Source organism: Mus caroli, unplaced genomic scaffold (genome assembly GCF_978045245.1).
Source record: "Mus caroli unplaced genomic scaffold, Mus_caroli_1 scaffold_1, whole genome shotgun sequence".
Classification (NCBI taxonomy): Eukaryota; Metazoa; Chordata; class Mammalia; order Rodentia; family Muridae; genus Mus; species Mus caroli.
In genome coordinates, this window is record NW_028227256.1 from 161,582,807 (window position 1) to 161,600,411 (window position 17,605).

Sequence of the window (17,605 nt, forward strand, 5' to 3'; positions counted from 1 at the left end):
CTATAGACATGCTTTCTCGCTCTTTAAGCTCTTAGTTTAAGTTTTCAATACTCTTTAGTAGAAACATATCAATAATTTTGTGATTTGAGTATTCTGTCTCAAATAATGAAGGATAATCACACACCCATAATTCCTTTGTTTAGCCTTGGAAGAAATTGGATCTAAAATTGGTATATCCCACTTTTTAAGGAATTTTTTCCATTTTAGTGTTTATTTGAATGGTTAACAGGAAAATGTGTGTGTGTGTGTGTTTCCTGGGGTCAGGGATTTTATAGATAGAATGCAATTTTATATTTACCTCATTCTTTGTGTGGAGAAAAAACTATCACTGTTTGCTTTGTCCTTTTCCTTGGGAAAAGAAAGTATTATTTATTGTCAACAAGTAGGGGCTGGAGTTATATTAAACGGAGCCACTATGTTCCTGGCCCTAAGACTTGGAGCAGCTAATGTAGGTTTGCCTCTGAGTGCACATGTGCATTTGAAATGCAGACTATAGAGCACGTTCCCCTCACCCTGAAATGTTTTCATATTTCCCCAACTTACATATAAATCCTAGATTCTCAGGCTTTTCTATAGCATCAAACACAGCAGATACCACAGAATCAAATATTACACCCTAAATGTTTTCATGTCCTGTGCTTCTCACTAAAGAAACCATCACTGTCAGTCTCCTGAGCACAGGTAGGTGTACAGAGCGAGAAGTAACTGCATGAATACCTAGAAATCCTCCCTTGATTTACTGCTTTAGCATGAGCCGGCCCTGGGGATATAAAGTAAGGCATTGCCCTCACTTTTCCTAAAGGTGTTCTCCATTTGCATTTATCATGATGTAGAATCTGAGTGCTTGATTGAATTAAACAGTTTACACTAGCAGTCCACTCTCACGATGGCAAGAGGAAGGGCTGATTGGCTGTGACATTATTTTACAGCAGCAATAATTAGCATGCCTCGACATAGGCATAAATCTCCATGACTTATGCAGAAGCCTTGTAAAGGCAAACAGAAAGCATGTGCAAGAGGCATGCCACATGCAATGGACTATCTCTTCACTGTTGCTACATCATGTGTAGGAGCCAGAGTTTCCAAAGCATTTCTGGATGCATCATTATATCCCATATAAGGTGACAGTTATAATCCAGATATCAACAGTACCAAATAATATACCTAAGAATGGGCTATACATGGAAGACACTTGATACCGGACTCTGAATAAGAAATAGTCAGTACTCCACAAAGACAGAAGTGACAGACTTACAACTTCGGACCCACACACTCTTACTTTGATGTCATTGTTCATGAACAATCCTGTGCTTCCACATCCTTGTCTACACTCCATCTGCCTGGCATTGGGACAGTGCCTCCTTAACCCTGTGCTTTGAAAACAGTACAGTCATGTCCTATTCTATTCTCAGAAGACTTGTAACCGAACAATCCGTAGTTAACCTTAACCTTGGGTAGAAAATGGACTGAGCTCTACTGTTATAAAGTGTGTCCTTGTGGGCTAAGCAAGCCTCTAGAGTACATGCAGAGATTGCTTTGATGCTGGTTGGAGTCCATACTCTGAAGCATTTATCTGGCATACTCTGAAGCATTTATCTGCTGAAGTGGCTGAATTAGCAACTAAAGGGTAGCAATAGTACTGCCCCACATAAATCCTAAAAGTAGCCTAAGTAGGCAACTTAAACTCACCTATAATCAAATTTTCAGATGTTCTTGCTTAGCTCTTTAAACATAGATTTTTAATGAGTTTATCTATGTAATCTACATAAGCTCATAAGTTCATAAGTTTTAAGAACTATTAGTTTAATTTATCTTCCAAAAAGTCTATCCTGACAAACCAGTATATGAGTTTTATCACTAACATGACTTGTCTATTATTCAACAAAATAAAGGAAAGAAACTGGTAAATGGTCTCAGATAAGTTGGAGGCTTTATGTTAGCTTATTTTATGACAATGTAAAGATTCATATCTGTCTGTCTTATATGATGTATAAAGAGAAAAGTTTCAAAACTATATTAAAAATTTCACAAACTATCTTAATTCTTTTTAAGGAGTTCTAATGAGTTTTTACAGGAAGTTAATAACATTTTTTTTCATTTAAGAGAAACAAGTATGATATCAGTAGGGATAACATCCATGTTCGATGGCTGTATTGCTTCTGACATTTTTCAAATATCAAATCTCTGTTTTATAAAGGAAAGGGAAAAATTGATATAGCCTGCTATTTTGTATTAATCAGGATGATTTGAGATTCTTTTCCATTTTTAGGACTTACTCATTCAGTAATGTAGTCTAACTGGAATTCCACTGGTACTTAAGTTACAGTAACTAAATATGGTTATTTACATTTCAGCCAGTTAGTCCAGCCAGAGCATTTTAGTGCTTGTGTGCTAACTTTGGATTGTGTTTAAGGTATTTGACTTTACAGCATGTTTAGTTTCTTTTCATTTCTTATTAGTATTTTTCAGTACCTAATAGTCTCCTGCCCCCACCTCCGACAAGAACTTCCCTCTCTGTTCAAACATCACAAACGTTTTCCTTTTGGCATGTGCTTTCTAGCTCCCCAAGCAGTATAAGCAAATTGGAAAGTTCAGCTGTCATTCTTGGAAGGTCATAGATCACACTAGCAGCCCAAGTAATCCAAGAGGTTTTAAGTATCATAGCATTTAGTTTAAAGTGAAATTTGCTCTGACAGGGCTGGCAGACCAATAGGAAAAAGAAATATTTGTGCTTGGAAAAGTGCATGTGTAGAGACCAAGAACATAGCTGATGGCTGGAAGTGATTTCAGTCTAAAAAAACAAATCATTAAGAGAGTGCAGAGGGGTAAAACACACAGCTCATATTTTAAAGAGTCTCAAAATGAACCAGCAACTAAGGTTAGCATTGCACAGTAATTAGTCTGGGTGTTCACATTTAACTCACTCAGTACCAGACAGCATGGTTAATCTGTCCCTGAGAAAACATTGCTACTGAGCCGATGCTCTCTACTTAAAACCTCTAACAGTAAGTTTTGTGCCTTAAGAAGAACAAAGACATAATGACAGATTATATAAATGCCAAACCAGTACCAGACAAACAGTTATTTAACAGAGGTGCTAATGACTCAGTTTATTGATGGAGAAGTTACTTAAGCCACTCCGTAAGTGCTAGGATTCGAGTCATCGCTTGACAGTATAGAACCCGCCAGGAGTTTCAAGAAGTTCTCATGCACAATTGAAGACATGTAGTCAAAGATAGCTAGATGCTGTGCCCTAACTAAAAGACTTCTTGGAGACCATTCCAGGTGTAGGTGACTTCTCACTGCAGCTTGATAATCCTATGTGACAAGATGTAGTAGGTGCTATAAACAAGGAAAAGTCACGTACTCGTTAATAGCTGCAGTTCTCTCGTTTTAAGCTGGCTTTGGAAAGCCAGTCTTGGATCAGAACAATACAAAGTGTGTAAGTATTTTCCTTGAATGTCCAGAACAGATAAAACAAGAATAGAAAGAATTTCTAGTAAGATGAGGCTAATGAGGAAGGGCTCTTGGCGTGCAGATTTGAAAAAAAAAAAAAAAAGACAGAAATTCAGAAACCCCTTCCATGTATGGAAATGTTTGTGATTTCCTTCATGATTGACAGTCCACTCTTACCCAGACAAGTGTTAGCCATTACCCTGGGCTAGTGAAATAAAAGCATCTAATTCTCTCTCAGTTGCTGATAAGAAGACAGGTCGCTAAGTTCCTTTGTTTGCACTGGGCTCCCAGGTGTGGGCATGTCACTGTTTGGTTAGAGGTGTTCTTATCTTCCTCGTGAATCTGCTCAAGACACTGCGGAACGTGGATGAAGACAAGTATTAATTGAGATTAGAGAAGAGCCAGTGAAGTGGGATTTCATTACCGACTGGAATAAATGAAAGACCCTCTTTACACACCCCCTCCATTGGTGTGAAGTAGTTTTTATCTGAAACATCAGCTAGGCACTACTGAATAAATCTGCCCCACAGTGTTTTCCCCTTACAGCTGGCAGGTGTCATTAACAAAAACTTCTAATTAATGCCAGATAAATGACTTAAATACAGCTTCCCAATACTCATATAGTTTGCCCTTTATTTTTGAAAAAGTGAGAGTTCATTTTAAAATATTATTTACAGGGCCGGAAAGCTGGCTAAGTGACTAAGAGCAATTTCTCCTTCTTCAAAGGACTTGGGTCAGTTTCCAGCACCCATGTCAAGTGGGTCACAACTGGGTCTAACTCCAGCTCTGGAGAACGCAACGCTTTCTTCTGGTCTCAGAAGGCACCAGCACACACATGACATACACAGATAGACACAAAGGAAACAAAGAAACCTCCCAAGTATTATTTATGCTTTACTTTATTAATAATAAAAGGCAAAATATAATTGCGTATATGCAATACACAAAAGTAACTATAAATTACAGCTAACCTGTGTGTGTGTGCACATGCCAGGCTCATTAAGAGACTGCATAATTATACTCTTGAAGTTTATTTTCTCAACGATATAATGATTCAATTTCAAAACAAAAATACCTTAAAGAAATATAAAAATATATGTATATTACCATTAAACGTATAAAAAAAATACATGTTTTTGATGTTGGTTCCATTATGATTTTCAAACTATGCTGTAAAAATAGTACTAAATATGCCAGTTAAATTTTCAGTTGCAAGCAAGCTAGGCATAGTGGCTCACACTTTTAATTACAGCACTTTGGAGGCTCAGAGGTAGGTGAATCTCTGTGAGTTCAAGGCCAGCCTGATCTACATAGTGAGTTCCAGGTAAGCCAGAACTGCGTAGTGATATACTAGCAGGGAAAGAAAAAAAACGTCAGTGCCGAAGACAATCGACTTAAGCCCCACAGTCACAGAGTGTACACTCAGCAACAGGTGATGCCTATTTTGTGTGAATTAGATTATTTCACACTTACAAAATTGAAGACGTCAGTTTTCTGAGGAAGCAGAACTGTACTCTGTCAGTGTTAAATACAGTTTACATTCAATTAGTTTTGGGTTTTTTTTTTCAATTTTTTATTAGATATTTTCTTCATTTACATTTCAAATGCTATCCCGAAAGTCCCCTATACCCTCCCCTGGCCCTGCTCCCCTACCCACCCACTCCCCCCTCTTGGCCCTGGCATTCCCCTGTACTGGGGCATATAAAGTTTGCAATACCAAGGGGCCTCTCTTCCCAATGATGGCCGACTAGGCCATCTTTCAATACATATGCAGCTAGAGACAAGAGCTCAGGGGGTACTGGTTAGTTCATATTGTTGATCCACCTATAGGGTTGCAGACCCCTTCAGCTCCTTGGTTACTTACTCTAGCTCCTCCATTGGGGGCCCTGTGTTCCATCCAATAGATGACTATGAGCATCCACTTCTGTATTTGCCAGGCACTGGCATAGATAGCCTCACAAGAGACAGCTATATCAGGGTCCTTTCAGCAAAATCTTGCTGGCATGTGCAATAGTGTCTGCGTTTGGTGGCTGGTTATGGGATGGATCCCCGGGTGGGGCAGTCTCTGGATGGTCCATCCTTTCGTCTCAGCTCCAAACTTTGTCTCTGTAACTCCTTCCATGGGTATTTTGTTCCCTATTCTAAGGAGGAATTAGTTTTGTCTTAAAACTTAGTAGCACATTCTGAGTGCAGTGGTAAGACAAGCTTGCCATCTAGTGGCTCATCTGTAAATTACATATAGATGCCAGTTGTAAGACCTTGTTAGGTAATTAATTTGTGTGGATTTAAAAGGCATGGCATTTTCTTACTGTTACGGTAACTAGCTTCCTGACCTGTCTGACTTAGCCCCGTGAAATGCCCCCACCATTAGCTAGTTCATGAAGTATTTCCTGCACTCATGGGGAAGGTTCTTTCATTCAGGTTATCTGTAGTTATTAAAACTTGCAGCTCTCAGTTCTAATCTAGTAAAGTTTGTATCTAAAGTTTCATTTCAAAAGCTAGCAGAAATAGGCCAACAAGGTGCCCCCATGGCTACCGGCACTTCCTGCCAAACCTGGCAAGCTCAGTTCAGTCTCAGGACCACAGATGGAAAGAAAGAGGGACATTATTCCCACAGTAGTTTCTGACCTCTACAGGTGTGCCGCACTCCTCTGCACTGCAGTGCGAACACACACACACACACCCTTTGTTGTAAACTGTAACAATCTGCTGACTGTTGTTTACGGGGCTCCAGGCATTCGTGTTGGGCAGATAGACTCCCTGGTAAATGCTTTTCATGTGCTTGAGCTCACCCAGCACCCTTTTCTACCGCAGATAACTTTTTAAAGCACAGAATAGTTTCCTTAAAGCTATTGAGGTCTCCAAGTTCGTGCAGTTCTCAGTGGCATAGGAAGAGTTTTACATCTAGTCCACCTGTCATTTAGACCTGAAGTCCCGTTGCCTGCTCAGATCAGAGCACACTGGGCGCTGTTCTCCAGCTGCTGCTGTGACTTGCTCAGGACTCTGTGCTTTCTGCATCTCTTTTAATCTATGCAATCCTACCTTTCTCTCCAGACTCGTCCATCCATACATACATTACAGGCTTATTAAGTACATTATTAGTGCACATACATTACATTAATAAAATCAAGAGATAGGCTCCCTGTGTCTGCTGTACTTGGTTCAGGTGAGATTGGGCACATTCAGGGACTCTCCACTGCTGTAGTGGTCTCAGACCACATCAAAAGTATCATAGATACCTAAGATTCTTCATTTTAAGGAAATAGTGAAAGTCAAAGTTATTTCAAGAAACACATGAAGCAGAGATTGGAGATTGCATCCTGATGATTGAATTAACAAGGTAGTGATGAGAAGAAGGATTAGACTTTGTGCATGATTGCAGAGTAATTCTACGGTTACTTGGGTAGGGTTTCAGAAGAGTGGGATAAAGAACTTTCCAGCAGTCTGACCTATCCATACATGGAAACTGCCTTCTTGGAGTCCCAAGCACCGCATGTCTGGGAGTTCAGACAAGGTCCGAATGAGCTCTGTCAGCAGTGTTGTGAGTTGAAGTACAAACAAGGTTGTTTCAAACTATTTTCAGATCTTAGAGCCTATGAACTTCTGAAAGAAATGGATCAAAAGCTCTCTCCCGTGCTCCCGTCCATCAATGAATGTATCACGTGGTTGTACTTGTATTGATGACTTACAGTTTAAAAGAAGAAAAAGACACGGTTGCTCTGCTCTAACCATAGTGAGATAACGATCATGCTTTTCACTTACGCAGCACTGTCCATCCAAGGATTTCAAAATGCTTTGCAAATATGCACTAATTAAGCCTCAAGCAGCCCAGGTAGGTGCCTGACTTCCCTTTCTCCAGGAATGTCCCCTGTGGCCCAGAACCGAGTGTGCCAAGGCTTCATGTGGCTGCCATTCCCCTGCGCTGAGCTGCATGTCCAGCGTCCCCCGTGCTTCTCAGATTTTGTTTCCCCCCAAATCCTCGCAAGTTGAGATTCTTAGTGAATGTTGCTTGAGGACTTGTTTTAGACCCTATAAATATGGACAGAATTCAATCTTCTACTTTCTCTGTGTCAGTGAAGTCTGGAGATTTATAAAACCAAATTCTAAATGTGCTTAATATTATTGTTGAATTATAAGAATAATTTTCACTTTAAGGGATTTTTTTCCATTTTCTTCCCCAGGTTCCCCTAAAGTCATCGTTCTTGGGTGTAAAACATAATAGAAGATTGATTTATTGACATTACCATCCCTTGTTCTCTTTTTACCAGAGAGCCTTTTTCTTTGGACTAGAATTATCTGTTATCAAGAAAAGATGCTGGGTTTCAGGAACTAAGGGATTTTAAACATTTTATCTGAATACTAAAGACAAAAGTTAAACTGCACTCAACAGTCACAGGAAGACGGTGCAGAGTAGTGGCCGCGTGTGCTAATATAGAAGGATTTACAGATTTTATGTAGTTTCAGAGCAGCAGAAAGAGAATTTGTGCATACAGAGACACACTAAACATACTACACTTAAATACCATAGGTATAGCCACATGTTACAAACTATTATCTAAATCAGTGGTCAAGCAAAGTACAGATGTCACACATTACAGCTTAGTTTCCTTGGGTTCCACACAGTGTCCCTGATATTATTAATGCCAAGTCAAGTCCTCCCAAGTCAGAAAAGCACAAGTTTCCTGCATCACTGCACGCTTGTATGTGTGTTTGCATCCTTTCCAGAAGAACTTACTGCAAATACTGTCTATTTCCATTTAGAATATACTTACTGTTAGACTCTTGGAACTTTGAGCCAGAATCCCCACTAATAATGCTGCATTATTTTATCAAGAAATGAAGTAGAATTAATGTCTATATGATCTAAAAGAATATCTGTCCGCAAGTTCTACCATCATGGACACCCTGTCCTCCACTACATTAGAATGACACAAATAAGAGATTCAAGCAGCCAACTGTAGCTTCACAACTAACTTAATTTAAAAGAGGGCCATAATGACAAAAGGGCCTACAGCATCACAGTAGTCTCCAAGCTGACTTAATATTTCAGATATCCTTTAAATGCTTCATCTATGGTACATGAAGGATGAATCAAAAAGAGCCACTTTTAAGAGTTTCATTTTCTTCCTGGGAGATACACACACACACCACACACACACGTGTGTGTGCATGTGTGCGTACATACATACATACATATCACACATACATATATACATACAACTCCCAAGTGCTGCCCTACACATTTTAGCCTACACTCAAGGGCCATGAACTCTCTTGGCTGCAGACACAGAACCTGCCACAGTGACCTAAACACAGGGATACTAAAAGGTTCCACACCTAAGGGTGGGTGTTATCTTCACTTACCTGGGGATATAGACTCTTATTGGCAATGTAATTGGTGTATTCAGAAAAGGGGGAATGGGATTTGACATACATAGTGAAAAGTGTAGCATATAGGCATATATAAATGTATTTATTCATATGGCAAGCCACATAGGAAAACAGTGATGGAGAGTGTGCCTGTCCACCATAGAAATATGGAAAAGAAGTCACTCAGCTTGAATGTAGAGCAGTCTCAGTCTCTGAGACTCTGCTAAGTCTCTTTCTCATTGGGAGCATTGGCCTGCAAAGGTTCCATGGTCCATGCCACAATAGCAAAGGAAGTGTGTCAGCCTCTGCTGTCCTGCTGTGTACCGGCATGACAGACTGCTGCCAATCACCACCCTTCGTGTAGAATTTCCAAAAGGGCTTTCTTTGCTCAATGATCTACTATAAGCCTCTAATTTCCAAATGTCAAAACAAGGTTTGAGATTGAGAAATGACAACAAATTAGCATGGCCTGGTATGTCCCCAGATGTCAGCCTCTTAAAGAGGTACTAAGGAGAGTCCAAAGTGCCAAGAAGAAAGACGGTGAAGGAGTAAGTTCAAACCGATCAGCTCTCATTGCCCCAACATGTTAGAGAATGATGACAGTGCACGGGTATACTGTCTGGGTGCTTAGGAGTGGTCAGCAGATGACTGTCCCTCTGATGTTGAGTACATGGACCCTGTGGAGAAATGGAGGTTTGCTGAATCCACCAATTTCTGGGATATCTCTTTATGGATTAAATTTGTTCTTTGACAGTTTCATATATGCATATAATACATTCTGATTACTCTAAACCCCTTACCCTCTCTGAATAATATTTTTCCCTTCACCTCAAAGTTTAATCTCTTCAATGGAGCAAAGTATAAAGGGATATTTATACTTATATGATTTCAAAATAAGATACCGACTTACTATTCAGATATAGTCTAATACATATACAATACATATACATTAATATAAATGTGGATATATTTTTAATCAGATTGACATTTTGTTGGTGAAGTTATCTTTCTGCTTAGTAAAATTTCACATAATCTTATTTCATTTAAATGTGCTTAAAGTTTTCAAAGCTTAATTTCTGCATTTTATAAATGATGTCCTTTGGTTTTAAATTGAGCTTTCGCTGCATGAGCTGTGTGTGCATGAGCATGCGGAAGCTGCCGTACCTGCCTGCCTGGCCAGTGAACGTTTTGTCCTTTTCTTCAGCGTTGGGGAATTCTTTGTTAAAATGCTTTTGTAGAACGGATTTTCTCCTAACGGTTTATTCATAGACAAAATTGTGAGTTCAGAGTAAACTGTGTCTGTGCTGCAGGCTCTCTTTGTGACCCTAGGGCTTCTGTTTGCATAGAGTAAACCAGAGCATACAATCGTGTGGCTTTTACTAAAAAGGAAAAGGCTTTCATAGTTTACAGATCAACTCTGGCTGGTTTGCAGGCTGTATAGAGTGCTCTCTTGTTCTTTAAAGCTCATGGACTTAGATGTGTTGGGAGTTCGCTGCTGACACTCAGATTGCGTATCTTATTAATCGGGGGTTAGTCTATTGCACAAGACAGAGACCATGTAATAGTCAGCAAACTCTAGCCAGTGTCGCCATTTCCTCGTGGAGAAACGCTGCTCATTGCTTGAATGTGATTTTCTTTTCCTATTCTTTCATAAAGCCATGTTTGTGGATAATTTGTTAATTCAAATTGTTTTCCTTTGAGTCTCCGGCTTTATTTGGAACAGACCCTCCTGGCGGGTTTCTGATATTTGAGCATAGATTGTCAGAGGTATATATTTTGTTATGTACATTTTAATGAGAATATAAAAGGTTAATAATATCTCTGAAAATTATGTCTCTGTCAGGGAATCTGAAATGTGACATTCCATGGCCCTGACAATGAGGTGAAAACAAAGCAGCTTCTAACCTGCCTTTCTCTTTGCAGCCTCGGGATGGATGGCTTCGGGCAGCCAGTGGGGATCCTTGGACGTCCTGCCACCGCGTATGGATTCCGCCCCGACGAACCTTACTACTACAGCTTTGGGTCTCGATAAAATCACCCCTCCCATGTGGACACTCAGCTTAGGAGAGATCTGTGTGCTGTGGGTTAACCTTGAATCTTGACTTAATAATGCATGTTATACTCCTATGGGGCTGTGTTGCTTATTTCTCTACGTTGTTAGCTTCAGGTTAACTCTAACCCTCATGTCTTTTGTTAAATACGGTTGATGCTCCACTGTTCACTCGTCCAGCCACATCTTGAGGTGAATAACATTTCCCGTGAGTCTGTTGCGAAACTGCTAGACTGGAAAAGCAGATGCTACATTATGTACATTAAGTGACTAATTTCTATTGGAAAAAAAAAGTGGCATACATGCAAAGGAATGAGCCAAAGTCATGTGTTCATACTTACTGTGTTTCATAGGAACCACTCATGTACATGGGAGAAACATACTTTGTTTTTTTACTTTCTCTTTCTACTTAATAAACTTCTTAGCGTTTCATGTGAGCCATGCTATCTTTAAACTTTAAGTGAACCTCAACCTTTTTATCCCGTGCTGTGTCTGGAAGTGTCTGTCACAAAGTTAGTAACTGTATGAGCTTTGTAACTAACAGTGAGCATGAGCTGTAAGTAATGTGATGCATTAGCACAGTCTACTGAGCGACCCACGGCCGTGCCATGGTAACTGCAGCAGAGCACCGGGGAGCGGCGCCCTCTGTAGATGGAGCGTGAGCATCACGGAGCTTCTAAGTCCGGGTCTTCCGAAATGTGCAATAGCAAATGTGAGGGTGCTGGTTAGTTTTGCCTTACCTAGGAAAATTAAGGAAAGGACTCTGTTCACTTAAGATAGAAGTGGGTAGTGGGAAATTGAAAGGGATAGGATGATTAATAATGAGTTTTGAAAATAATTCATTGATTGTAAAATATTGAAAACTTTACTTGAGAAACCAAGCAAATGAATTCAGGGTGAGCATAGACTGTTGCTTGATCATCTCCTACTGAAGGAAACCTAAGCGTCCGAACAATGCAGGTCAAAGGGCAGACTTCTGCTCTTAAGTTTAGAATCCCACTGATCTAAGTATACGATTTACCTCAGTTCACACGTTTAGCACAAAGTACTGGAGCTCGGGAGGTCCTTTGGACAATACAGTCCATCTGCTGGAGAAGTGTAAATCTAACCAACAGGTATGTTCTTACCTGATACATAAATGACCTGAGACATTGTTTATGTTTGTGAATTCACAATCTGAAAGCATGCAGTTATTGTCTTTGTTTCCCTTTTACCCATAAAATATTAAAGCCAGAAAGGTTTGAACCAGCACTGTCCAACTCTCATTTTTATGATTAAAAAGAAAAATCTATGGTGAGAGCCAGTGGGATGTAGGTAAGTAAAGTCACTCGCCACCAAACTTGAAGACCTGAGTTCAAGTCCCAGTACCTACATGGTCAAAGGAGCTAGCCAATGGCTGCACATTGTCCTCCAACCCTCACCTACTCACTGAGATATATATATGCACCCTACACAATGTCCTCTAACCTGCACCCACACACTGTGATGTAGATGAATCCCTACACATGCACAAAGACAAGTAAGTGTAAAATATGTATTTCTTGTAAAGTTGAGATGAGATACTAAATGACTTACCCATGTTTCTATATTCAATCAGTGATATTGCCCGCCTCTTTGTTTTCAGTATAGCAGGCCTTGTACAGATGCTTTCCTGCTGTTTATCACATACACAGTCTAAGTATACAAAAGTGATATTAGTAGAAAAATAAACTGACATTTACACACTGACTTATAATACTCCTGATAATTCATAACATTTCTAAATATCTTGTTGTAGGACTTCACAGATTTAGAAACTAATCTTTCTTCTCGGGCATGGACAGTTTAACATTCTCTTGTTTATAAAAGTTTGCCAAATAGTTAAATAATGAAGATTAGATATAAATTGTGGCTCTTGGCACTTCTACAAATGCCATTCATAATGTAAATCATATTCTGACCTCACTAGATTTTGATTACAAATTAAAGTCACACTTAATTTTTTTTTAAAGATTTATTTATTTATTATATGTAAGTACACTGTAGCTGTCTTCAGACACACCAGAAGAGGGCATCAGATCTCGTTACGGATGGTTGTGAGCCACCATGTGGTTGCTGGGATTTGAACTCCAGACCTTTGGAAGAGCAGCCGGGAGTGCTCTTACCCACTGAGCCATCTCGCCAGCCCCACACTTAATTTTATTACATATACTAGAAATGTTCTTGGGACATAAAAGTTAAAATTTCTACAAGCATCTTAAAAAACTGGCACTTAGTGGCTCAGAATTTGCTCAGAATATATTCAACCTGGGTTGTATCCCTAACATCTCAAATAAAATCATTTAAATTTCAAAATAGCTTGAAAAGAAAAGCATACAGAAGCATTCAGAGAAGAAACTGCCTTCTGTCTTTAGATATTAAGTGGCTAACAAGCAGGGTGTGAACTACAGACTTGCTTATTTTTGATGAGGGATAGATGGATTCAGAATTCAAAAACACTTCACTTGAATAATGCTTTAGTGATTTTTAAAAATGTCCAGTCAGCCCCTCAACCCACAGGAAAATTCAGGGTCCCAGTTTTCAGGTGGACAATGAGTCAGCAGGATGACAAACAGATGCAAACATAAGGGACTATTGATCTGAATGTAATTTTTCAAAGTGAGCATCAGACTTATATTACAGAAGAAAAACAAGGAAGCTAGGTGACACATCAGCCAAGGTACATTGAAGTTATCTTTGGATAATGACACAAAACAGAGAAATGCATACATAAAGACTGGCAGGAACCAGGCAGTGTTTACAACTGAGCTATGATCAGCCCTATTTAAAGTTAGCTATTCACAGGAGCCAGGTAAAAAAGCTAATATGCCCAGGTGCATTGTTAGTCTATTGTTTGACCCACCACCAGGGATCCCTTAGTAAATACCTAGTTATGCTATTCCTCTGAGCCTAGAGAAAAACATGCACCAGAGAAGTTCTGTTCTACTAACCCTTACATGAACAATACAATACTCTAGTCCCTCCTTAGACCACAACCTGATTTTCTTCTTAAACCATTGTAAATTCCTGTATATGGGAGTGACTCGACTGTTATTCTAAGTGATTTTGTGGGGGACTTTCTTATATTAAGTAATGTAGTCTGCCATGCATAACTATAATAAGAATTCTAAACTTGCTTTGCTAAGCTTGCCCTGAGATTTCTAGCTCCTATCCGGTAAAATACTGCAAGAAAGCATGCAAGACCCTCCACACTATTGCAGGGACAAATCTGGAGCATTTGTTCTACAGGATGCCAAGGCTCCAGGAGACTAAGTTTCCATGAAACTTTTTGCCTCAGGACTGAGTCCAAGCTTTTGGGCCTGCCACACAGACTTCACTGGAGTTAGTATGGCATAAAAAGACAGCTTTTCCTCATCTATTTTCTCTTCTGTAGTACCAGGGATTTAACCTGGGTTTCCTCACTTGGGATAGTCTTAAGAAAAAGTATGGAAAGCAGACCCCATCTCCTCCACCACCACCACCACCACCACCACCACACACACACACACACACACACACACACATGCCTTTTATTAAAAATAGATTTCTTTAATCCCAGCACTCGGGAGGCAGAGGCAGGCGGATTTCTGAGTTCGAGGCCAGCCTGGTCTACAAAGTGAGTTCCAGGACAGCCAGGGCTATACAGAGAAACCCTGTCTCGAAAAACCAAAAAAAAAAAAAAAAAAATAGATTTCTTAAAAGCCGGGCGTGGTGGCGCACGCCTTTAATCCCAGCACTCGGGAGGCAGAGGCAGGCGGATTTCTGAGTTCGAGGCCAGCCTGGTCTACAGAGTGAGTTCCAGGATAGCCAAGGCTATACAGAGAAACCCTGTCTCGAAAAACCAAACCAAAAAAAAAAAAAAAAAATAGATTTCTTTTTTTTTTTTTTAGATATTTTCTTCATTTACATTTCAAATGCTATCCCTTTTCCTAGTTTCCTCTCTGAAAATCCCCTATACCCTCCCCCAGCCCTGCTTCCTAACCCACCCACTCCTGCTTCCTGGCCCTGGCATTCCCCTGTACTGGGGCATATAATCTTCACAAGACCAAGGGCCTCTCCTCCCATTGATGGCCGACTAGGCCATCCTCTGCTACATATGCAACTAGAGACACAAGCTCTGGGGGTTACCGGTTAGTTCATATTGTTGTTCCATCTATAGGGTTGCAGACCTCTTTAGCTCCTTGGATATTTTCTCTAGCTCCTCCATTGGGGGCCCTGTGGTCCATCCAATAGATGACTGTGAGCATCCACTTCTGTATTTGCCAGGTACTGGCATAGCCACACAAGAGACAGCTATATCAGGGTCCTGTCAGCAAAATCTTGCTGGCATATGCAATAGTGTCTGAGTTTGGTGGTTGTTTATGGGATGGATCCCAGGGTGGGGCAGTCTCTGGATGCTCCTTCCTTCCATCTCAGCTCCGAACTTCTTGAAAATAGATTTCTTTCTCATTCAATATATCCTGATTACAATTTCTCCTCCATCGACTCCTCCCAGTTCCTCCCACATCCCCTCTCATCTGGATCCACTACCTTTCTTTCTCTGATTAAAACAAAAGAGGTTTCTAAGAGATAACTACCAAATAGAACAAGATAAAATATAAGATAAAGCAAAAACTATCAATCAAGACTGGGCAAGGCAACCCAGCAGAAGAAAGAGTTCCAAGAGCAGGTGTAGGAGTCAGACTCACTCACTCACTCACTCACTCACTCACTCACTCACTCACTCACTCAGGAGTCCCATAAAAATGCCTAGCTGTAAGCTGTGTATATACAGGAATTGGCATAGCCTCACAAGAGACAGCTATATCAGGGTCCTTTCAGCAAAATCTTGCTGGTGTATGCAAAAGTGTCTGGGTTTGGTGGTTGTTTATGGGATGGATCCCCAGGTGTGGCAGTCTCTGGATGGTCCATCCTTTTGAAGCACATGATTTCTTGAAACTGTCAGGTGTTCTGATCCAGAGAACCACACTAGAAGAGTCCTTACCAAAACAGCCTCACCCATGCCTGGATATGATGCTGATGGCAAAATTGTGCACTATCAGCCAGACTCTTACTAGCAATAGCCTTTCAGAGGAGGGGGCAAGTCATTCTTAGATGTGCACATAATGTACTTATGACAGGGAGTGTGACAATGATTGTTCTGTAGTTCATTTTGCAGACTGCATTAAGACCTCATCACTTTCTATAGTAGAGTAAATCCTAGTGTGTGTGCACCATTCTTTGCTCATGAGTCTGGCTACTTTTTAGGCAGCCATAAAAGTTCTCAAAATTAAGACAGCACACAAAGAACATCAGCCAGACTGCAAGCCAGCCTGGTTCCAAACGTTCTCATCTACATGGAGCAGTCGAGGACACTGTACATTTGGCACCAGAGGGAGCAGGGGGCCTCCGGTGAGTCCAGCTCCCTTCTGAAATACAACTCAATTTATTCCTCAATGGTTTGCTCTTCCTTTTCCGTGCTCCTTCTGGAAAATCCCATTCCTACGATCAAATTTTCATGTAATTCCTAATTACTTTCAACCTAAATAAAAAGCAATAAAATGTCACTTATTTGGAAATAACATTTCAAGAGGAATCTGCATGTCAGAGTAAACTGGGTATATTCAATGTGATGGAGCAAGGAAACATTTTCAAAGACCAAGAAGAGGAGGATCATCATATATACTTAGGAACAAGGATAAATAGTGTATCCCAAGGTTGAAGAGTCAGTTGCTGAACAAATGTCCTAATAGACATATTTCTATATAGGATTTAAGTGGCCTCTGGGAGCTTGTGATAGAAAATTTTTTTGATAATTTCTATCAAACATTCATTTAAGGAACCCTTCTTTCCAAACCTCTCAACATTTATGTTTATTTTGTGTTTTATTGGCTTTTGAGACAAGGTCTCGCTCTGTCCTCTAGCCTGGCCTCAAATGCACAGTGACCCCACCCCACCCCTACCCTTGCCTCAGAGTGCCAGAACTGTGAGCACAGGCCACCACATCCAGCTTGCTTACAGTTCTTTGTTAAAGCTCCTAGTTCTGACTTTTCTCTACATTGCCCAATTTGGTCTGATTTCCTGTTGCTAAAGCCTGTCTCTGTGTGTGTGTGTGTGTGTGTGTGTGTGTGTGTGTGTGTGTGTGTGTGTGTACTTGATGTATGAGCACATTCCCACTAGATTCCTGTAAATGGTTTTGCTTTTCTGTTTCTTGGAGAAGACAAGAGAGGCAAGCAAGGGCTTCTGCTGCCTTTCTTTCTGACCAGAATCCAAGAAGCACCCATTATGCCATATGGTTTGTCTTTCTGATGCCAGTGGCTCTTGTTGTTTGGATGTATGCACTGTCGTGTACCAATTCACTGGATTGGTGAATTCTGTACACAGTGGCCTCTGTTCCACACAGGTGAAGAAGGTCGCAAAGTTGGGGAAAAGGAGAAAAAGGATTTTAAACATCTTTGAAGAAAATAAATGTTACTGCTGAAAATGAGAGCAAAATCTAATAAAACTCTTAAAATATTTGGAATTGATTTTCTTGTTTGCACGTGTTTGTTGACCATTGCTGGGTCAGTACCCTGCAGGTCACGGTACCAGAAACCACTGAAGTGATTGGTTGAACCTGGCTCTTATTTGTATCTTTTGAATGAAAACCCCAAAGTTAACCTCTGCCTCTAGAAATGAACGTGAGTCATAATAGGTAGGAATCCTGTGCTTGAACAATCTATGATGCCATCA

General features: G+C 40.3%; 1 protein-coding gene across 2 annotated transcripts in view; it reads left to right on the forward strand.

Moving 5' to 3' along the window:
* Kifap3 (kinesin associated protein 3) overlaps nt 1-11,313 on the forward strand; it is a 135,336-nt gene extending 124,023 nt beyond the window's left edge. For both annotated transcript variants that reach the window (XM_021160355.3, XM_021160363.2), the window contains exon 20: nt 10,750-11,313. In XM_021160355.3, coding sequence (XP_021016014.1) covers nt 10,750-10,858 — 109 coding nt within the window. In that variant the 3' untranslated portion in view covers nt 10,859-11,313. The remainder of the gene's footprint in view (nt 1-10,749) is intronic.
* Nucleotides 11,314-17,605: the final 6,292 nt, after the last annotated feature.